Genomic DNA, 22,235 nt, shown 5'->3' on the forward strand with positions numbered 1-22,235 from the left:
TCACCTCAGGCTCATGTGCTTCTTGTCCTGGTTTGTGTGTTAGTGCCCTGCACTGTGGGTTTTTCCACTGACTTTATTTCTGAAGGTATTGGTGCATACAAGTGTTCCTTCTCTTTCGCTCTGATGACCAGTAAGTAACTCTAAAAACAGTTCACTTGTAAGCCTGAACCGCGCAGGCAACTGGTGGATCTATTCCTGCAATCATGTGAATCTCTTTCTCATTCCAAACCATTGACTCCAGAGTTGTGGGCTTTCACGGAGAAGATTAACGCCCATGGTAATAAGCCAGGTTTTCTGCCGAGCTTGTTTCAATCTGCGATCAATACAGGTCAATGGTGGGGAGGAGCACAAGTGCTGACTTGTTCTTTGCAGCTCCACAGACAGAGAATGTGTCTGTGTAATACACACACACGCACACTCAGAAAGAAAAGAAGCATTACCCTCATCACACCGGTCGGTAGACGTCCCAGACAGCGGCGAAGAAAGCTGACATCCACTTGGCCCCCCTCCTGCACGAAAAGCTCCAACACACCCACACACGTGCCCTTCCCTGCCCCCCACCCTGTCTTCTCACACAAAGGAACTGACTCACGATGTCGCAGAGCGACGGAACTCTGTTTGTCCCAGTGTCTGGAAGATCTTCCCCTGCTGTAGGCTCCAGGAGAATCCAAGGGATTTATCCTGCGCTCATAATGACTTATTCATGGATTAATTCATATTTAAAAAGGCAGATGTCGAAAGTCTGCCTTCCACCTCACTGCATAAAAAAGCCTTGTATTTTCATTTACTTTTCAAAGTAAATTCACGTTTACTTTGTAAATTAGTGAATTAATTTCTACAAACTATATCTTTGTGTGGCATTATATATTGCTTCGCCAGAACAGTCTACAGTTTTCATTAGCTGCTCTTGGGGCACATGCATAAAATATTTCACACTTTAAAGGGTGTGCTGACTTCTTGACGTGTGTTGCTTCTTGGGATAACAAAAGCACTTTGTGCACTGAAAAGGACCTGCTTCTCCCCCCACTCATGTGCAGCCCCACTGCTCTGTGGGTCAGGAGGAATTGTGAGAGATTATCTGACCAGCTGAATCAAGGGGAAACATTATGGAGGCCGCACAAGCCCAGAGTGGAATTAAGCCAGGACACTGAGGTTAGGACCCCTAGCTTTGCAAACAGTAAGAGTACGAGCCCTAAGATTTTCAATAACCATGAAGTCAGGACTTTGGTTTAACTTCTCATCTAAAATGGGAAACCTCCTACAGCACAGTGCCTCCAGTCGTGATTCTGGGGTTTTGGTTTGGAAATTGTGTACCAGAGGGCCGCCTACTGCTCCACTAACACAAACTACAGCAGCAGCCTGGTTTTCCCTAGAGCTCTCCCACCTCAGTACTGACCAGGCCCAGTCTAGTCAAGCTTCTGAGATCTGAAGGTGGTAAGGCTTGCTGTGGGACAGGCAACATTTCAGATGTCTGCAGAACATCTGCAAGACTTCAAGGAAAGGCAGTTTTCTCCTGCTCTTAGTCCAGCAGAACATCTGTGGGACCAGCTTGCCACTGTCATCACCTACAGCACACAGCAGCCCATTAACACCCACCAGCTGTTTGCATCTGCTCAGGAGGAGTGACCAATTGCCCCCACCTGCTGTCTGCCCAGGACCAGGGTTGTGTTAGTGCTCAGGGGGGAGTTAGCTTATACCAGCTTTCATTTCCAAATGAGCTTTTTTCGTAATAATCGTGATTACTTGATCAGCATTTTTGATCATATCTCCTTAAAATATGTGATCACGTCCATAAGACTTGAGTATTGCATTTTTCTTTGTGCCTAGGGTCATTGTATTATGTACGGAACATATATGCAAGTGTGTGTAAATGTACATTTTTTTCTGTCTCTAGAAAATTACAGAAATAGTCAAAGGAAAAAGAGAGTTTATCACGCTTGCAAATGGGTTTATAGATTTAGTCCACCATGATAAGCAGGGAATTGGCTTCGAATAAGCAGGGAAGGCCGTGTTTTAAGAAACCACAACATTATCATTAGCACACTATCCCTAGCCTTTAAACCAGAACCCACACCTCTGCAGATGAAGCCCAAGTGCATGAACATTAATCTAATGTATCAGTGTCACATGCAAAGACCCTCCTGACAAGAAAAATATGAGGCCAAGGATTTGACATTTGCAGTAAACAATGGTTCCAGCAGGACAGCGACAGGAGCCCCAACTGCTACTTGTATGTTAAGATTAAGCCTCCAGACCACTTAGACAAACTAACTGGACCCCATGTCTCACAATTCCTGTGACTGGTGCACTGATCCACAGAAAATGCACTAATCTAATGTAATGGCATTATATTGATCCCCTGCAGAAGAGGCACACGGCTCAACATAAAAGCGACCTGTTCCTCTAACCTGGCCTGTTATTAGAGTGGCACCATTCGTGGTTGGAAAGCTAAGTTTTCAATGCTGGAGCCCAGGCCAGTGTGACTGGGCTCCAGCCCATAGTGTGTTTCCCTGGCACGCAGGGCAGGTTCAGCACCCACTTGGAGATGTTTTTATAAAACACATCCAGAACTGTATTTTAATATAAGATTAATTCAATCATTCATTTTCTAACAGCTTCATCCAATGCAGGGTTGTAAGGGAGCCATTGCTTGTCCCAACAAGGCCGGGTACACCCAGGACGGGACGCCAGTCCCTCTTAGGGCACAATAAGGACACAGACACACACATTCACTCCAGGGTTAACGTTCCTGGAAGCCAGTTAACCTATTGAAATGTGAAAGGATTAATATAATATTAATATTATTATATTTAATACATTTTTCTTTGGCCTGCTCCATAATTTGTATGATATATTATTAGATAGGTTTGCACAGATTCAGAGGGAGTTTTAGCCAGAATGTCAGGGTTAACACTGTGCTATACTGTACAAACTGTGCAGTATGGTCTGTAATGACCAACTAGTCAGGACCTCTGTTTAAAGTCCTATCCTGAGGATGACACCTCTTACAGAAGGGGACTCCCAGTCCTCATACTGGGGAATCTGAAATATTGTTCCAGGTGGGAGATCGCCCCCTACTGGTCCAGCAACACCATTTACAAGAGCACCCTTTTTTTTTTAGAGGTCTCCCATCCTCTGCACTGACCAGGTCCAGCCTTGCTTGGCCAAGAGCAGGGTCTAAGGTGATGTGTAATAATGAAGGTGTAAAAGTAAAGAAACACTAGATTTAAAACTGCTTTTCTGTTGGCCGGCCATTCCACCCATCAGAAACACTTGCTCATTTTCCCATCTTTCTTCTGTCTTTCTGCCGCAGGGGCACGCTGGCTGTGGAAATGTCTGCCAGGGCTGCAGTCAGCGCAGCCGGAGTGACAGCCACTCCTTGAGGAAGGCAGGAGTTGGAAGAGAAAGGCTCGGTGGCGGAGGCCTCAGCCGCTGTGTTGATATAATGAGGCAGGAATGATCCTTCAAGGGGCTATTAATAGCCAGCAAGCCAGATCGCGCCTGTCATTAGGAATGCACCTATTGCCTTGCGCACTGCAGGCACTTTCTGAGACAGGTCTGGCAACATTCAGACAGGGGCAATAGGCATTCTGTCTGCAAGAAAATAAGCAATTACGCAGAAATTAGGGGAGAGCTAAGCGTGACCAGGTGAGACACACGGGGTGGGAACGAGGGGACGTGAGGGCAGCGAGAGTGGGAGGGTCAGTGAAGAGAGCCAGTCCTCCATGAATCTGAACAAGCCAAAGGAACAGCACAGGCTACATGTTCCCTGAGCTGTGCCAATAACCCCAGGCACTTCCCAACATGCTGGGACTTATTTAAGCAATGTTGCATGTTATCATTCAAAAGCCTTTTGCTGGTGGCTGGGATATTTTTAGAAAACTTACCTAGCAGGGAATATTCAAACGGCTTTACACAGCCTGCGAAAACTGCCTCCCACTTTCTCTAAATGTCACACTGACCCAGTCCCCACATCCCACAAGGCACTGCACCACAGACCTGTGACTGTCACCGCGGCGCACGGCAAGCTCAAGGACACTCTCGCTCTCTGGCACAGACGCACGCACGGTGCCGGAGTTTAAAGGCCCCTCAGTTACGAGCTCATCAGCGTCGCATTTCTGGGGAGAAAGCAGCTGAAAGGAAAAGCAGCACATCTCACCCCACCCCCACCAACCTAAGTCCGTACGGATGGCCAAATAGAAACAGACTGTTAAAAATCATTTTGGTACAATGAATGTTTTTCAGTATTTCTGGAGGAAATCGATTGCAGAATGACCAGGGAAGCAATGTGCCTCAGAGGAGCTGTCATTTTCATTTGCTGTTGCTTTCGTTTGAGGCGGCAGTCAGAACACAGTCCGCCTGGCGCAGGGGAATCTGAAACGGTAGCGTTGCGCACGTCGGAGACTGCTGGATCTCCCGTTCTTTAAGCAACCCCTGGGGTCCAGCGATCAGAACTCTTTCGGACGTGACCGGTTCACGCAGTGCCCACTTTCCTCAAGCCCCTATCCCCCAGAGCCCAGAAAGGAGCCTCTGGAGGTCTGGGGTCGGGGGGCATAGAGCTGGGACCACGCCCAGTTGCACCCCCTCCAGGGCTGGGTGGGGGAGACTCAGCAGGCGAGGACCCCCTCCGTCCATCTAAACAAGATCTGTTTGTGAAAACTATTTGCTAGTTTTATTCCACTGCTGGTGGCACAGCACTGCGGGCGAGCCTCTCGACTTTAACTTGACAGAACGTAGGTGTGGGTCCCCGCTGCTGACACCGCTGTTGTTATTGATCAAGGCACTTCCCCCCGGCTGCTCCAGTCCCCCCAGCTGTGTGAATGGAGATGGTGGTCACTGTGAGGACTGGTGTCCCACCCAGGGGAAGAGTCACGTGCTCTCTAGTCCGCTTAACACCAGAGAATCCAGTGTGAGGTTGTGCGGATTCTCTGGATTTGTGAGTCTTTTGTGAGCACATGTAGTTCATTACTTACCGTTCTGCCAGTTGTAAAAGTGTTCTAAAAACACTCGGAGTGATCTCTGTAAGGAAATCTGTCGAATGCTAGTCTAGGGAAACGAGCCCTTGAAAAGTACCAGCGGTTAAGAGCTTTGCCTCTTCACTTAGGGAACGCTGTTCATGAAACACACACAACACACACACTTGAAACACACAGGCCAATGTTCCTGAAAGAAATGTCCTCTTGGTGTGATAAGTGTGATAATCAGCACTGTGAAGTTCAAATCATTAATCTTTATGGTGCATTTGCACTTTCACAGCTTTCTGAACCCCCCCCCCCCCCAGCTCAGGAACCTAAAGAGCTGGAGATTACAGGGCTAATTAGTATTTTTTTAAACAGTTTACCTGTCAGTCAGGTTCAATTCAAAGTAGTCAGCATGTTAATTTATACTAATCTGTTACCGAGAGACGCGATGAAGGGAGAGTTTCGAGCTTTCTTGGTTCTTTGACCTCATCAAAAGTTTCTTGTGGTTTGTTGTGCTTGCGTACGTGGCTGGCCCTTTAAGGACCGCAGTGGCGACGCTTGAAAAACATATTTTCGTGAATGAAACCCAGTCATTCATAAAGTAGGCCAGTCCCACGCTACGATTGGACAGCGGGGTGCCTTATGAATTATTCAGTAGTTTTCGCGAGCTCATTGGTTCCCTCGCTGAGATCGACATCCACTTTTGACCAATGAGCTCGGGCAGCGACGTGCACGAGCCCCAGGGAAAACCTAGCGCGTCCATTGAGAAAAGCTCATTCAAGTTTTGTCAGTCGGAGAGTGTGCATTGCTTAAGCGGTGGGCAGATATCTTTGCGGTTTTGTGTGGGATTTTTAAAGCATTGTTTCAGTACTTTAGAGGGAACAATACAACACCGTAAGGTGAGTTTAATAATATGCAAATAATATTTCACAACACCGGAGCTCTTTACAGCCTGCGGTGCAGAAGCGTGGTTTTGCCGAAGTTCAGCCGAGTTACTCGCAACTGCAAATAGTGCTTGGAAGAAAAGCGAACGCCATTTTCTCCAAGTGAACATTTACTTTGGCAACCATTTTCTGCTGCTTTGCACGAAGTTGCGCGATGCTTTTTTAGCCTGTTTTACAACCATTTATTGCCGTTTTGGGATTTTATCTTTATCAGTGTTCTTTGATTAGTATCTAATCTTTTGCTTTAGACGGACTGCATGTATCGGGGCGAGCTTTGGGTGTCGGATTTTATGAATGGATGGAGGCTGTTTTTTTTCTTCTGAGTGTGAATGGGGTCTCGCTCGCGGATCGAGTTTCACTTCATTGAGAAAAACAAGAGGCCGTGGAGGGGGTATTCTTTGTTAAAGCTTTTTTTTTTGACAGGTTTACTTCTTTCGCATTTACGCGAGCTTAAATTTTTAGTCTGGAGATTTTTATCATTCTCTCGGATAGGATTTGTGTTTTTATTTTCTTCCACATCTGTGTGGGTTGGAACAGCCTCGAAAGTTCTCTTTAAATGATCATTTCAAAATGTTTTGGACTGAACCTGCATAAAAGATGTTACTTATTGTTGAATACGTTTTAAAGAGATCTTAGACATTGTGATTACTAGGGGGAATGCCGGATACAAGGCTAGAATCACATAAGTGTTTCTAAAATTAACTCTGCGCTTGAGGTAGCGTTCAGGATTTTGGAAGTGTTGCGAATTGTTGAGCTATAGGTTTTGTGAAGTCCTCGTGTATACTCGGACGAGTAGCTATAGTCCCCTGGGCAAAATGTAACTGTATTCAGCGCGCTAGGCAGTAACCTTAAGCAGGAGACAGACTCTGGAAAGATCCACTCTAGATGTTTAACCTGTCTCCTCCGTTTACGGTCCGCTTTCCGAATCGTCCAGCTGGTTTCGGAGTTCTTAAATAGCAGGTCTGACAAGCTGAGCTGAATTGCATTACACAGCGCCTACACTGTTCTGTGGGACTCATAACTTCAATGTTGGGGGGCACCGATGTTGTATTCTCGGGTGTTGTAGGATCTGCTTATTCTTGCATGATGATTATGCCCTAAAACCGAGGTAACATGAGGGGAAACGATCCGAGGAGCTTGTACTCCCAACTGTTTCCAAAGAAATCACTACAAGGGTCTCCGCTCTGAAGCGCTGCGCTCGGTCGCGTTCACGAAGCTGCGCTCTCCTGTAGTGCAGTGCACGCGCGCTTCCAGAAAAAAGCGCTTTGAAGAAGAAACGATAGAGATGTAACTTGTTTTACAAAAGGCTCGTCATTTTAAGAGTTCATTTTTTCTCTAACCCGTCTTTGCTCTGAACGATACCTCTTCACAGAGGTCACTTAAAATTAAACAGCAGGTAGTTTGGGGGGGGGGGGTGATCAGTCAGTCCGGGTGTTTGTGAACTAAACAACAAAATAGAAACTTCTTTACACTTTTCTTTAACGCAATAACTGTTTAATGTGGTTGTGGAATTATTGAGCGTTTAACTCCTGTCGTCTCGGCTCGCAGTAAACGACGTTACAGTGCCGACTTAGAAACCAGTCGTTCGTCTCTTCACGGCGACGAACGGGCTGTTCGGTTGGACATGTCCATCTTTAATCACAGCGGTGCTGTGCAGCTCGCAGAAGGCCGTGCTCCTGCGCCGCGGTGGTTCATGCGCAGCGCTGCGGTGAAGACCCCGAGGCGAGGCGGCCCGATCACACTCGCGTCGGAAGACACATCGCGCTCCCGCTACAGCACGGGCTGATCGCTACGGGTCTCGACACCCCGAGCGGTCTGGTGTGACGCGCCGCGCGGGGGGTGCTCTGTAGCCGGACACCTGGCCGTGAACTCGGTCCCGGTCGCGCGTGTTCCGCGACGGCTGTAAAAGGACATTCTTGTATATCTACAGAACGCCACCCCCCCCCCACCTCGGCCAACATTAGTTTGAACAAAGGGAATAACACGCACGCATGCACCCACTCGAGTGTCACCCTCATGAGCCGCTCTGTAGTGGCAGCACGACGGGAGCGGGGGGCCTGCTGTCCTGTGCGCGGCTACAAACACCGCTCCGTGTTGCCCTTGGTGCGCCCGTCCCTTCGCCGTCGCGCTCGGGGCGTGTTGAAGGTCTAAACACGCGTGATGGAAGCCTTTATTTTCCCCGTCCTTGAAGCAGAGCGTGAAGAGCTCTCGGGCCGCCCGCCGCTGCTCGCGTCGCGTCTCTGCGGTCAGTCAGAGCGCTCGTTTCGGCCTTGCTGGCGCCCAGGGACACGCAGGGCTGCGCTGTAAGCCGTGCCGTGCCGGGATGGTGTTTTGACCTGCAGCTTCTGTTCCCCCCTTCAGGAGAAAAAGAAAGACGAGAAGCTCTCTCCAGGTCGCTGTACGCGAGCAGCCCCAAGCCGGGAACCCCAGCAGCCTGTCGCAGCAGAACCATGGATGGATTCTACGATCAGCAAGTTCCCTTTATGGTCCCTGGCAGTGTAAGTCTTTTGCTGGCAGGGACACCGTGGTCCGATTCACTTTAGGGCCAATGATGCATTTTGGTTCGCATGCTGCAGGGAGCTTTGCTTTAGCATAGAAGCAAACATTAGGCGTGCTCTGGAGCGCCCCCTTTAGGACAACCTGTGTCACTATCATGTGTGCTTGATTTCGATGCGGGGATGTGGACATCTCCATGCCAGGCAACCGTCAGTGGGGTTCAGTCATGGCTGACCGACGGGGCTCTTCGTCGTGTGGGGTGCAGGCCCGCTTTTGCGAGCCGTTGGCTAACGCTGTGCTCGTCCCTGCAGTCACAGGTGGAGGGGCCTCGTGGGAGACCCGTCAACGAGAGGAAGAGGAAGTTTCTGGACACGGAACTGGCTCACGACACGGAAGGTAATTCTAGCGCCTGCTCTCTGTGCCTGTGGAGCGGCACACCGCCCCCTGCTGGGCGTGCCCTCTCCCTGGAGCTGTCAACCCCCCCCCCCCGCTGCCCCGCCCGCCCAGTCCTTCGCCTCACTCGGCGCTGCTCCCCGCTGCCCTCTGACCTGCCCCGGCACTGAGGTGTCGCTCGCTGTCCCCCCGGGAGCTTAATGTCCCAGCGCTGCTCCCAACCTCTCGCCCCGCGCGGTGCTCTGCCCAGCCCAGCCCATGACGGCTTGCAGGGCTCACTGTGCATTAGGAGGGGGTGGGTGGGACCCCTCTAGTACAGGTTGGTAATCATTCTTCCAACTTCTGTCTGCAGAACTCTTCCAGGACCTGAGTCAGCTGCAGGAAATCTGGATAGCTGAAGGTGAGTGCAGTCTGTACCCCACATCTCCCCACTGTATCTCGGGGAGTCACTGGACGTTTGCGCTTTAGACTGGGGTCACAGGGAGCAGATAGGAGGTCCTATTTTGGACAGATCAGAATTGACTCCTTTAGCCTTCCCAGTGAAACTCAAGTCAGGAAACCATTTATCATCGACCTGATAGGAAAACAATGTAGGGAGAGTCTTTCAAGTGTTGCTAGGCTATCTTATTTTGTCTTTTTAATCATTTAGTGTTTACTCTGTAAACAAGAGCAATCTAGGAGAATTGAATAAGAGCTCTCGAAGAAAGATCAGTCTTTTCTCCTACTCGGAAATAGTGTATATTGGTGAGGATAGCATAGTCTGTGTTGTATCTAATGTAATGCATGATAGAAAAGATTTAACAATAGCAGCAATGTTGCAGTAAAGATAATTAACTGGGGTCAAACGAAGCATATTTTATAGGTTTCCAAGTTTAATATTTCAGTTGAGGTATATTTACTCAAAAATGTCAGGATAAAGTTTTACTCCAATCAAGAGTTTCGCACTATTTTTACTTTCTCTAAATAGATGCAAGTGAATCATGAATATTTAAATGGTACAACTGCCTCTGACAAACATACAAGGGTTATTTATTCATATGTTTTGAAAGTCAAAGGCCTTTGAATTCCATGCAATAGTCATGAAGAGTATAAACTCTTAACATGGGCCACTGCAAACCCATTCTTAAAAGGTTTGTGGATTGTACAGAAGATTTTCTGGCTGTGGTTAATTGTACCCAATGTACCTGTAATTGCATCTAATACCTTCAGTTCAGATCAAGTTTTTTGTATGGTTGTTTGGACAAATTCTTTGATAAAGGTAAAGAAATTTGGCTTGCCATCTTAAATGGGAGGGCAGGCAGTGGTGGATGGGACATTCTTCTTAGTCATGTTAATGTTCAAGGACTCTTGCATGACTTGTAGACGGACCCTTCTAACATTCCTGAGAGTCCAAACCCAGCCAGGTTTTCATGTGTGGGTCCACTCAGGACTGGGGTGGAGGGGTTGGGGCACAGAGGGGGGCAGACTGGAGTCTGTTGGAGTCCAGCAGAGTCGAGGTTTAATTATTCACACTGCTCTCTTGCTCTGTCTCTCCATGCAGCTCAGGTTCCTGATGATGAGCAGTTTGTCCCAGATTTCCAGTCTGATAACTGTAAGTATACCCTGGCCTTGTTTGTTTATCCAGTGACTGTGGGGGGAGAGGGGGTGTGTGCGTGGGTGGGGGAGCTTTCCAGATCTCCATAATTGATTGCTTTCCTGGTATCCCCCAGGGAGCGTTTTTTAGAAACTGCATTTTCGTTTCTCGCAGCCAATTGAGCTGTGCGCTGAATAGCGGTCTTTCGGAGAACGGCTGTCGATCTTGTCCGTGAAGTTTGAAAGAAGTTATGATGCCGTCCAGAAGCAGGAGAACAGGTAGCTTTCTTCAGAAGAGAAGGAAGCATGACTCGTTCAGGAGGGCTCCTTGTTGATAGTCTCGAAACGGTGTCCGTGCTGCTCCTGCCGAAACTGCCCCTGGGCTGTGGGATACGGAGTGGCTCTCTGGGAAGCGTCCTGAAGACCGCGAGGCCCGGTTCATCATGGCTTTTTCCCGTCCTGTGCACTCCAGACCCCCCCCAGTCACGTGTGCATTGCGCAATTCCAGGAACATCTGAGCAGCGCTCTATATTTAAATGATGGAAGAGGACTCGTCCAAGTGTTAACTGAGCTCCGTTTTCTGCGTTAATCCATTTTAGGATGGGGGTCATCTGAGAAGCAGGGGGAAAGTGAAAATGATCTAGATTTGTCTCCCAGAAAGGGCATGGCATTGGCATAACCTGAGACCCCGAACAATAGCCTTCTCCCCTGTCGCCAAAATCGGTCCCTTAGCTCTGCATAAACATTCAGAGATCCTCTCTTATCCCGGGTCTAAACCCTTCCAAGAGACTCCTTTAACCATTCCAGCCTTCCAGTTTATTTTCTTGTAATCTCCTCTCGGATTTCTAAAAGGACTTGCAAGACTCTCGTGAGGAATTGTGAAAAGGACATGGCCTACCTGCGGTACAATCTGTTTGGTTTTCTCCCTGCGTCAGGCAGTAGGCTGTCCCACTGCCTGTGTGCAAGAGGGTCTTGTTGCTTCTCTAGTCCCCAGGACTGCAGTACTGCTGCATCTAGTCTGTCCAGAGGCTCAGATCAGACGGAAGTCTTCTCGGAAGAACAGCTGTGATGTTTTGCTTGGAAAATGTCTTGGCTCTCTTGCTCTTCGAGTGTCATGTTTTTGACAAAAGACCAGCCGTTTATGAGCCTTTCGAGGCCGCGGCCTTTGATCTGCGGAGTGCGCTGGCCAGATGAGGGGCGAGTTGTTTTCACAGTGGGACGGGGGGGCGGGGGTCTCCTTTGCTATTAGTCCACACTGCCCCTTTCTCTCACGCCCAACTAATCCACACAGCAGCTCGGAAGGTATTTTCCCCATTTCCCTTAGCTCTAATTCATACCTGTTGCCTCTTCCCACTTGGCCACAGCATTCTTCCAGGCCCTCAGCCTTAACCAGCTCTTGATTTGCGCCATGTGCTGCTGCTGCATTCACACGATTTGCTGTGCGTTATCTCTGTTCCGCTGCATGCAGGAGGCTTCCACTGCAATAGGCTAGGACTTCTGACCAGAGGTGCCGCAAATGGCAATACAAGGACATGTCCTCGATAGCTGAAGATTCCCTGAAATTACCCCCAAAACCTGCGATAAGAGGCATGGGTTCAAGGGGCGTCATGGATAGAACAACGTTGAACGAAATGGGAATGAGAGGTTCAGAAGGGCACTGCTAGTGTATCACAGGAGCCCCCACTCGGTATATGGCTGTGGCTTTTATGGGCCCATCGCTGCTTGGGACGCGGCCGACGGGTCCTGAACGGAGCGGCCATCTTCCCGGTCGTGTGCTGGCCTCCTTACGGGCTACTGGATTGAAAGCTCAGTGTGATGGGACCTGCCTGTGCACCGCCTGCCAAAGGAAAAGAATCCATCATCTTGTCTGGAATGGAGCCCGATGGGCTGTTTGTGCTTTTCCACTAGACTTGTGTGCCTTTAAACTGCAGCCAATTCAAACACGGAAGGCTGTTCATTGGAGCTTGTTTTATTATTTTTATTAGGTTTTTTTGTCTGGGTGTCGAGACGGGGTGCGTCTGTCAATGCTGTGAGGACAGCAGTGCTGTCTTACCCTGCGTACATCGTGCCATCTTCATCCAGTAACTTCCCTACAGTCGTTTTAAGTCACTTACAATGGGTAGACCTTTGTTTTTTCTATCCCAGTGATTGAGAACTCTTGCACCAAGTCAGAGTGCTTGTGTTGCTGTACGCATCAGCAGAAACCTGTCGGAGCAGGACTGTCCATGGTGCTCCGGCACGAGCTGGGTGTGTGTGTGTCTGGTGTGCAGCTCGCTAGCGTGTGGCTCTGTGGTTTGGCGGGCGGCCAGTCTCCCTCACAGGCCTCCATTCACAAGACCAGCCTCGCTGCCACAGGCAAGGGGAGCTGTTTACTGCACAGTCACGTGGGACCAGCGCTTCCTGTTTCCCCAGAGCCAGCCAAGAAGCTTCTAATTTTCCACATCCCACTCGTCTTTAAACCCAGCCCTGCTATTTTAAAATGAGCACGCTGGGATACGGCCCTGAGCACAAAATGGAGCACACCAAAACTGTGGTGTCCTATAGGTTGGCCTTAAGGCCTGATGCACATGGAGAAACGTATTTATGCTGCAAGTGCTTTGAGGAACCTGAGATATTCCATTGTATTCTGAGGTGCCAATTGTAATGCAGAGAAGGTCCGTTTAGGGACAGGCATTTGGACCACTTTCAGTTTATCCTAGGAATGGTCCATCTCGGGTTTTCCTTTCGGATATCTGTTATGGAGTGCTTGAAAGCATGGATGATCTGAAACCGGACTGCATAGTATCTGAGCTCATTGCTCCAACAATAGGAGACAGTCAAGCCCATCCCCATCCCCAACCACTGCACTGTTCAGGCTGAGTGATCTATTAAGCTCTTGTTATAGTCCGCCTGGGATAGTGTTTCAGTGGATATCGTGTGCCTAGGGAAATTGGAGTTAAATGTAAGACTAATGGCAAGAACCAGCAGCTAATGGTTACAATGCACCAAGAAAAATCTTTCAGTCATTAGATTACAGCAGATCTTATTCATGGCGCTATTGAAACGAAGAAAGGCGCGTTATATTGCTTATGGATATATGATATGATACTGACTGGCTAACCATGAAGTTGCCTTCTGGTTCTTATCCACTTGTAGTAGTGCTGCAAATGTGCAGGAGGAGCGCTATGGAGGGGAATGTCACCTGAATGGGGAGAAGTCTGTTGCCCTATCCTTAACTTAGCGTCCGTCTTGCATGCTGGAAGAGGAGAGGTGAAGGTCCAGCTCCTGCATATGAGGTGGAGGGGCAGTACTGGTGTGAATCAGATGTCTCCAGGTGGCTGGATTAAGATGCTAGAACAGGATTAAGCAGTTGTGTGCTTATAACTGCTTGTTAACTTTTAATATGCAAAAAAACTGCTATTTTCCCAATGAGATCTCATGGAGGTAGCTTGATTTCTGGGTCACCTGTTTTTAATGGGAGGAATTCTTGGTTCCTTGGCAGTGGTGTTCCACGGTCCCCCACCTAGCAAGATCAAGCGAGAGTTGCAGAGTCCTTCCAAGGAGCTGTCATCCTGCAGGCAGGAACAGAGCCTCAGCATGCCCTATGGAGAGAAGTGCCTTTACAGCTACAGGTAAGTCTTAGCCTGCCTCTGTACAATCGTGGTCCTTTTAGTACGGCCGTGGCTTGGCCAATGGCCTGCAAAATGCACGCTCTGGTCTGCTTTTTGGGATTCCCGTGACAATTCGTTTCTCTCTCACCAGTGCCTATGACAGAAAGCCCCCCGTTGGGTTCAAGCCATTAACGCCTCCCTCCACGCCTGTTTCACCCTGCGGCTCCGCTCACACTCCGGTGTCTCGCAGTGTCGCGCTCCACGAGCAGACCTCGCCTCCAGTCCCCACCCAGGCGCCGGGAGCCCGGCCCCTCCATGGACAGACCCCGCCCCCGGGCTCCACGCGCAGCCAGAGGCCACACCCACTCCACAGCCAGACTCCTCCCTTTGCAGTTCCCCGCCCACCTGTTGCTTGCCCTGAAGGAGCCTACAGCACTGAGCACAGGTGAGTGCCCCCACCCTGACGAGGGGGGCTCCAGCCTCCTTGAGTGAGGCAACGATCTGCAGTCGGCGTCACTTAAAGCGATACTGCGATGTTTCTGTGTTGTCATGAATGCCATACTGCTGTGATGGGGTATAATTAGCCTTTGTCCCCCATTATCAGTTAATGAGGCAATTAGACAGTGGTGTTCAAAGCATCTCGTGAAACTGTGAACCTGGTCAGGACTGGGGAGAAAAAAAAATTCTCAGCAGGATACTGCCAAATCGGTCACTGAAGTTAAATTTAGTTTTGAACACGAGCCCAGAAGCGCTAGCTGATTAGGGAAGGAATCTTTTAAGCACAGAGCGCGTCTTGTTCCCCGAGTGCAAGCGAGGGTCACATCAAGCTGTCGCAGGTTTGCAGAATAATTGGCGTCGTCTTGTGAGCAGTGTTGATTTTAAATGTGATTTCAAACTGTGGTGAAGAGCTCCAGGGTCGAGAGGAGAGGAGCCGGGGCCCCTGTTTGGCGTTGCCGGGGTCGTTGTGCTCGACCTGGCGCTGCGGCGGCTGTTATTAACGGGACACTGTGGGAACGGCCAGCCTGGCGCTCTTCCCTTGCCCAGGATTCCTCCCTGTCACCAGGAACCGCTGGCATGTCAGCCGGGGGGGGGACTGGCCGTTGAGAATCCCGACAGGAAGGGCATCTGCCAAGCCCCTTGGCGGGCAAAGATCCCACCTGCTCTGCCGCCCGGTGACCGCTCACCTGCTGCCTCTCGGACAGAGCAGGCTCGTCACGGCCTGTGAACTCAGACATGAGCCTTTTGGGAGTCTTTTGCTCTGCCCGCTGTCTGTCTCATCTCCCCTTATTGTGGGGTTTTTAAGGACTCCTGCTTTCAGTGGGTCGCCTCCACATGACAGTGTGTGATTATTACTCACTTCAGGCCTTTCTGCTGTGGACAGCTGTGACGCGAATGTTAGACCATGTCCAGGTCTGCCAGTGTTTCTGATCTATCACTGGGGAATCTGTTTCCCCAGAGTTGACGTTATTCCTTGTGGAGTTGGACCGTCTCAGTTCCCGAGCCGGGGGCAGTGCCCAGAGGGGCTCCTGCACGCTGCTCTGACCTCCCTGTCCTCTGTGTGCTCTCCCAGGTTTCACCGGCAGCTCTCCGAGCCCTGCCTGCCCCGGGGCTGCCCCCCCTACCCATCCCCGGCCCCCAGCGCCGCCCCCCGAGACGGCCGGCCCCCCTACCACCGCCAGATGTCGGAGCCGCTTGTCCCAGCACCCCCGCAGGGCTTCAAACAGGAACTGCAGGATCCCAGATATGCCGAGCAGGGGGCCGTCACCATGGGGCCCCCCCAGCCTGCCTTCCACCCCCTGGCCATCAAGCAGGAGCCCCGAGACTACTGCTTTGACTCAGGTGAGCCCACTTTCGCCTCCCCCACCCAGCGCCGCTCTCGGAAGCGGATTCAATCCCGCTTTCCCACCATCCCCCTGCTCGGACAGCCGGTCCGTGCCCGTCCAGTCCACGCGCTGGAGGGATGTCGGAGGCAAGCGAAGGTATTCGGAGAATGTCGGGATGTGAGCGGTCCGTGGGGCCTGCCAGCGTGCCGGCTGGGAGAGAGCTGTGGAATGTGCCCGGCCGTGTTTGCTCTCTTCCCTGGCACCCATCTGAAAGATCTCACTGTGCCGCGAGAGGTCCCGGCCGAGAGACGCTCGCATTCCAGCTCGGGGCCCTCAGTCCTGCCCTCAGGACAGCTCCCAGCCCGAGTGCAGGGGCCGGAATACCTCGATGAAACCCAGTCGCTCGGGTTTAACATTGAGGCAGGAGGTGCGAGTCCATTACGTACCATGCTGCGATTTAATGTAATCTGTGTTTAAAAAGCGCAGTACAGATTGGCTGAAAATAGAAACTGGGATAAATGAGTAATAACCTAATTTGGTAAATTTAGAATAATGTATTCTGGTGGTTGTCATTTTCTGCGGAAAAGCTGCAGCTGCTTGTGAGCTGTCCCCCGGTTTCTGATGTCTGATGCAGTGCCTCCCCACATTGCTGGAGGAATTGATAAGCTGGGTGGGCAGCACAGTCCTGCATCCCTGCCTCAGTCTCTCACAGGGTCAGGGATACAGCTATGGCTACTTCCCCTCTCTGTCTCTCTCGCAGTCCACGCAGCCTTCTGACTGAGAGCCCAGTGATGCAATCCCAAATCCCCTAATCATCTTACTGCCTATAAATACCCCAGCAGGCAGCGTAGAGCTGGAGGGGGGGGGGGGTTGCGTGTGCACGTTTGAAGGCAGACAGCAGGGATTTAGCCAAGGAATGGCTGCTGTGACGGTGCAGAGGAAAGGCAGAGGCCATCGGCGTTCAGGGCAGAGACAGTGAGGCAATGGAGGGTGGGCACGCGCCTCTAATCATGCTGTCGGGCCTAGTTGTACCTCAGAAGTAGGTAGATGTGAAGATTCGGTGAGGCAGTGCTGTGAAGAAGGGGTAAAGAAACCTGAATCCGTTTCATACGCTGTTGACTTGAGGCTCGAATTCTAATGGAAGCAGTCTTTATTTTAGTCAAAGTACCAAATCATTGAGGACAGAGCAAACAGCTATCAAAGAGAATGCAGTTGTCCTCGTTTAATCTTCCAGCTTGGCAATAATGTTCCCGTCAGACCAGTCTATAGCGTGCACAGAAAGGGACTCCTTGCCCCTCTCTGACAGCTTTTTGCCCTGTTTACCGGATTGGCTCTGGAAAAGGCTCTGATGGATCAGGGAAGCGCTCAGTTGAGTGTGTGCGCTTTGATCCTGCCAGATGTGGAGGCGGGGCCGTTTCCGCCCAGCTGTTGCACCAGAGCGGGTTATATAAGCGGGAGGCGGCTCACAGCTCCAGCGCGCGCTGCGGCGGCTCTGGAGTCTGATACGGCCTTGGGACAGAGAGGCTTAATTAGAGGCAGGCCGGCAGGGAGGGAAGAGGGAGATGTTAGAATAGCAAATTTCAAATTTAAATATGGAAATAAGCATCTGAATAAAGAGTGGTAGCCCGGTATGTGGGAAGGGGCAGAGCTGCTCTCAGTAGAGGTTATACCCCAGAAGAGCGAGGCTGGTAGCAGTATGGGCTAGGGCGGGGGTCTCCAGCCCCAGTCCAGCATGCTGTATGTCATCAATTTCTGAAGACTTGGACCAGTTTCACTGTGATCGATTAAGCAAGCGATTTGCGACACTGAGTAATTTAGCAATTGTTCTGGGACCAAAATATAAGGCCACATCAAGCCCTTCGAGGACGGGGTCCTCCTAATGAGAATGTTTGTGTCGTTCATCAGTACCTTACAGGTATTGGCAACGCTTAGCAGAGGGTTACCAGTAAGACGAATGGTGTGGGGCTCTCCATGACCAGGCTTGGAGATCCCTGGGTTAGGGTATTGAGATGAGGAGGACCGGGACTGATAGCCTTGAGTAAGAATAGGGCTCCACAGGGGAATTAATCCAGCGGAAGTGCAGGGAAGCTAAACTGGGTCGGACCAAACCTGGCTGGATCTTGTTTGTCCCTCTTGAGTTTAAAGAGAATTTTTGGGACTGTGGGGGGACTCTCAGCGGAGAATTGTAATTGTGTCCTGCCCTGGGCACGGGGGAAGCTGCCGCTCTGACGAAGCTCCCATCTCTTCTTGTTGCAGAAGTGCCTAACTGCCACTCCTCGTTCGGGAGGGGAGCCAGCTTCTACCCCAACAGCCATGACGGTAAGTCACCCAGCCCGTGCTCTGCTCCCGCACACTGGTCAAAGTCCCTCCAAACTCTGTTCTTCACGCGTCTCCGCTCGGGATATTCCGCTCGGGGGCGGTGTGAATGAAGGTGGTGCAGTGGTCCTGATGAGCAGCTATTTTTAAAACTGCAAAATGAGACAATTGTGGGTCTGCAGAGATCTCTCATGTGAGCATGCTTCACAGTAATCCTTTAAACGTGCTGTGTATAAACTCGTGAACCTTCTCGGCCTTGGATGTGGTGTTCAGGCATGTCTGTTGGTGTTTGTGGTTTCATTGCATGGAAGGAAAGTGAGCTCAGAAGCGTGATCAGGAGGTTGAAGAGATGAGTAGCGCTGACGTGAAGCTGTGTGCTGGGGTTTAATGTCTTGGTTTAGGGCTGGGCTATCCATTCCCGGACAGTGCCTGTTGAGAGTCTCTGGGAGAAGCTGCTAAATTGCTCCAGTTGAGCCATTGAACAGATAGTTTAGCTCATTAAGAGTTGAGTTGGGATGAAAACACTCCAGGATTAGACAGCCCTGATCCAGGGTTCTGAAATTCACTCTAGGTCCTGTAAGGGACACCATATCTCCTGGTTTTCATGGTTTGAATCAATTGATATCATAATTGGTCTGTTTTCAGGCCATTGAGGATTAAACATTGCCCATAAAACTCTCTAGGTCTAGTAAGTGAATATCTGTTGTAGGGAATGACTTGGAGCAGCTATTCTGGGGAGGATCCGGAGACTGAGACAGGATTGACTCTACAATGTGCTGCATCACACATTTTACTTTGTTTTTAGATGTACTCTAAATAAGCAGTGGATGAGAGTGCTGAAACTTTCCACAATCCCCTGCTCTCCCATTCACACCCTGTCCTCCTCTCTGCAGGCTTCGCCTTCGACAGAGAGCCCCACATGTACTATGATGACACCTGTGTGGTGCCCGAGAGGCTGGAGGGTGAGTATCTGTGTAGGGACAAGGTGTCTCCACTTATCTAATTCTGAGCATTTGTCAGCATGTTCCCCATTAGTCTTTAGATGAAAAATGAGCAGCAGTGATCAGGGCTCTGGAGTTGTGGGTTCAAGTCCCAGGTGGCACACTGCTGTACTATCATACCCTTGAGCTAGATCATTCATTTAGATTGCTCCAGTAAATACTTCAGCTGCATAAATGGGTAAAAATGCTTTTTTGGGGCAAAAACATTGGCCACATCAAACAATACCTTCTTTACAATACATTACTGTAATCTTAGCCATTTCGTGTTTTTGCCATTGTATTACAATACCAACGCAAGAGTGAATAAGTGTGAGCGAGGAAGTATCCCAGCAGGCCGTGCTGTGCTGACAGCCCCTGTTCTTCCAGGCAAAGTGAAGCAGGAGCCGGTGGTGTATCGCGAGGGGCCACCCTACCAGCGCCGGGGCTCCCTGCAGCTCTGGCAGTTCCTGGTCACTCTGCTGGACGACCCGGCCAACGGCCACTTCATCGCCTGGACTGGCCGTGGCATGGAGTTCAAGCTCATCGAGCCGGAGGAGGTGAGACCGCCCGGCGCGTCCGGTGGCGCCGTGGGCCCGGCGCGGTGTTGAGCCCGCTGGCCGCTGGGTGTAGCCCTCTCCTTGACCCGCGCTCTCTGTGGCAGGTGGCACGGCGCTGGGGCATCCAGAAGAACAGGCCTGCCATGAACTACGACAAGCTGAGCCGGTCGCTGCGCTACTACTATGAGAAGGGCATCATGCAGAAGGTGAGGACTCCCTCCTGGCCCCCTGCCTCCCTCTCCCTGTTCCTGTTCTTTCGTTCTGTCTCCCGCCGTTGCCCCTCGGCCAGGGCCAGTGGGCAAGGAATTGCTTTCTCAAAGCGGCTACGGCCGGTCAACACGAGAAATTGCGGGTTTTGATGTGGAGTAGGAATGTAGCCAAACCTATGGCGTTCAACTTCATCGGGTCGTATTGTCTGTCACTTCATTACTCGATGTCTCCGTTAATTTTTGTACTAGTTGTAACCCGTTTTTCTCTCGCTCTCAGGTCGCGGGAGAGCGGTATGTGTACAAGTTTGTGTGCGACCCCGAGGCGCTCTTCACTATGGCCTTCCCCGACAACCAGCGGCCCAGCCTGAAGTCCGATCCGGACAGCTTGACGGGGCCCGAGGACGACACCCTGCCCCTCACGCACTATGACGATGGCGCCCCTTACCTGGTGGACGGCGCAGAGCAGTGTGTGACTGGCCTCACATTTCACGATGGCTATGTGTACTGACTTGCCCCCTCAGCTCCGACTGCAGTGCAGGACCAGGGGACTGTTTACCTTGACCCCTTGCCTCTCTCCTGTCTGCTTCCAGATTCATATCAAAAGGAGGAGGAGGAGGAGCCTGCGCCCTTGCTCTCCTCCATGATTGGGCTGTGGAGCTGAGGGGGTGTGGATAGACTCTGGACTCAGCTGGCTCCACCCCCTCCAGCAAAGGGGGAGGGGCCACTATTGCCATGGAATCTGGGCGGGGCCAGGGGAAAGGCGACAGTGCCGGAGAGCCGATGGCTCTTTCTGCACAGACTATGTGAAATTGTAGCATTTCCGTACTGACAATCTGCTTTTTCTAAGAAACCCATTGGGGTAAAAAAAAAAGGTTTTCAAAACCACAATACAGTTCTATAGGTTTTTTGGTCCCTCTTTTTTATCTGTAATTTTAGGGAAAAAAGTTTTAAAAGAAAAGGGCTTCTATTTGCAAAAAAAAAAAGCATTCTGCAAGTTTTTTTGTTTTCAAAGAAAACAAGTACAAAAGTGACTTTTTATGAGAATCCCTAATAGTTAGGCCTGCGCTGTCGCAATGTAGTTTTCCGTTTTGAATCTGATCAAGCCTGGTGGTTCCTTAAAAATCTCTGGTCTTTGACTTGTTTCCCTTGTCTGACGGGTCTCTAACAGAGGGTAACATTTCCCAGATGGAGCCCCTGTTGCCTTTGTGTTGGGACAAGATTATCTTGCGTACTGTTTCAGCATGATGGAAGACGTCACTCTGCAAAGCCAGCATCATGACACTTTTCTTAATTTTATTACATACGTAAAGCTTGTCCGCCAGCAAGAGCTTGTAGTGATTTCTTTTCGCTAAACCTGCCAGCTTGTACAGTGATGGACTCGTGCTGTTGCCAACAATCAATATGCCAGAGACAGCCAGATGAGGCCTGAGCCCTTAAAAGCAAGTACCCCCCCCCCCCCCCCACGTTAAAACGGGGACGGCAGTTGACCTTGAGGAGCTCCTAAACTCAACTCGTCCCCCACACACAGGCCTTCTGCACAGCACCTTGGTAACAGGAAGTGATGCAGCAAGTGGTCACATGACCACCCCCAGGAGGCTGGTGACAACCGTTTTTTTTGTTGTTGTTGTTGATTTGTGTGTGACAATTCAAAAGGGATGCACATGACAGTATTTTTTTTTCCTGAAGCTTGGAAAGTTTATAAATACATATTCATTAAAAGGAATTAAAAGTTTTGTAGGGGTCTTTTTGTATTTAGAGCTTAAAGTTTCTTTGGCACTGTTCTCCTATGAGATTTTGGCTAACTGACTGGAATGGACAGCATTACCAGGCTGCCTGGGGTGGGGAGGGCAGAATTACCCTACTTTTCAGGGACTGGTATGTAAAAGCACTCCCCTCCACCACCCCAGCTTCATTTCAGTGTCTCTGTTCCTCTGTGTGGCAGAAGACCCTGCCTTCCTCTGCATGGTGTATTAGACAGGCTCCTGCCCACTGACATATCGCTTTACATGCGACAAAGAAATTGTGTAAAGTTCTCTGCATTTATATTGTTTCATGGAGTTGTTTTTGAAAAAAAATACATATATTTTTGCAAAGGCTGCATCTGTTTGTTTTGGATTTATTGTATAAGCTGTATAGTTCTGCCTTTTACAAATCTGTATATCTCTAACTACGATCCCTGTGACGCAGTGATGTTTGAATGAGTTACAAAGACCTTGCCCTTTCTTTGGGGGGGTGTAGGGTGAGGACTGAGGTGTTGTGAGCCCCCATCCTCTCTCGAAGTTAGGGCTTGTCTGAGCTTGTACAGGCTTCACCTACCCTCACAATGTGTCCCTCACACTGCTGAGTTAATCTGTACTGAGTACAATAAACGATCCTTTCTGCTTCACTCGGGCT

At 50.2% G+C, this 22,235-nt stretch overlaps 1 protein-coding gene across 2 annotated transcripts; it reads left to right on the forward strand.

Annotated features, from left to right (window-relative positions):
• Positions 1–5,671: 5,671 nt before the first annotated feature.
• etv5a (ETS variant transcription factor 5a) lies at positions 5,672–22,235 on the forward strand. Of its 2 annotated transcripts, none has more exons than XM_088930161.1 (13): positions 5,672–5,864; positions 8,270–8,403; positions 8,713–8,797; positions 9,147–9,194; positions 10,335–10,385; positions 13,848–13,977; positions 14,108–14,401; positions 15,527–15,795; positions 18,036–18,098; positions 18,989–19,057; positions 19,463–19,632; positions 19,737–19,838; positions 20,119–22,227. In XM_088930161.1, exons 1-13 carry the CDS (start codon positions 5,672–5,674, stop codon positions 20,347–20,349), a joined length of 1,839 nt encoding a protein of 612 aa, XP_088786287.1. In that variant the 3' UTR covers positions 20,350–22,227. The 2 variants fall into 2 exon arrangements, with proteins under 2 accessions (XP_088786287.1, XP_088786286.1); XM_088930160.1 differs by having other exon boundaries at positions 5,733–5,860; positions 8,267–8,403; positions 20,119–22,235.

This window comes from Atractosteus spatula, chromosome 13, assembly GCF_055471065.1.
Source record: "Atractosteus spatula isolate fAtrSpa1 chromosome 13, fAtrSpa1.hap1, whole genome shotgun sequence".
Classification (NCBI taxonomy): domain Eukaryota; kingdom Metazoa; phylum Chordata; class Actinopteri; order Semionotiformes; family Lepisosteidae; genus Atractosteus; species Atractosteus spatula.

Excerpts from the sequence above, each read along its gene's own strand:
- etv5a (XM_088930161.1), top strand. The coding sequence starts at position 5,672 with ATGAGCTCGGGCAGCGACGTGCACGAGCCCCAGGGAAAACCTAGCGCG. Across the intron at positions 14,402-15,526 it reads GCCTACAGCACTGAGCACAG|GTTTCACCGGCAGCTCTCCG; the intron begins GTGAGTGCCCCC and ends GTGCTCTCCCAG. Across the intron at positions 15,796-18,035 it reads AGACTACTGCTTTGACTCAG|AAGTGCCTAACTGCCACTCC; the intron begins GTGAGCCCACTT and ends TTCTTGTTGCAG.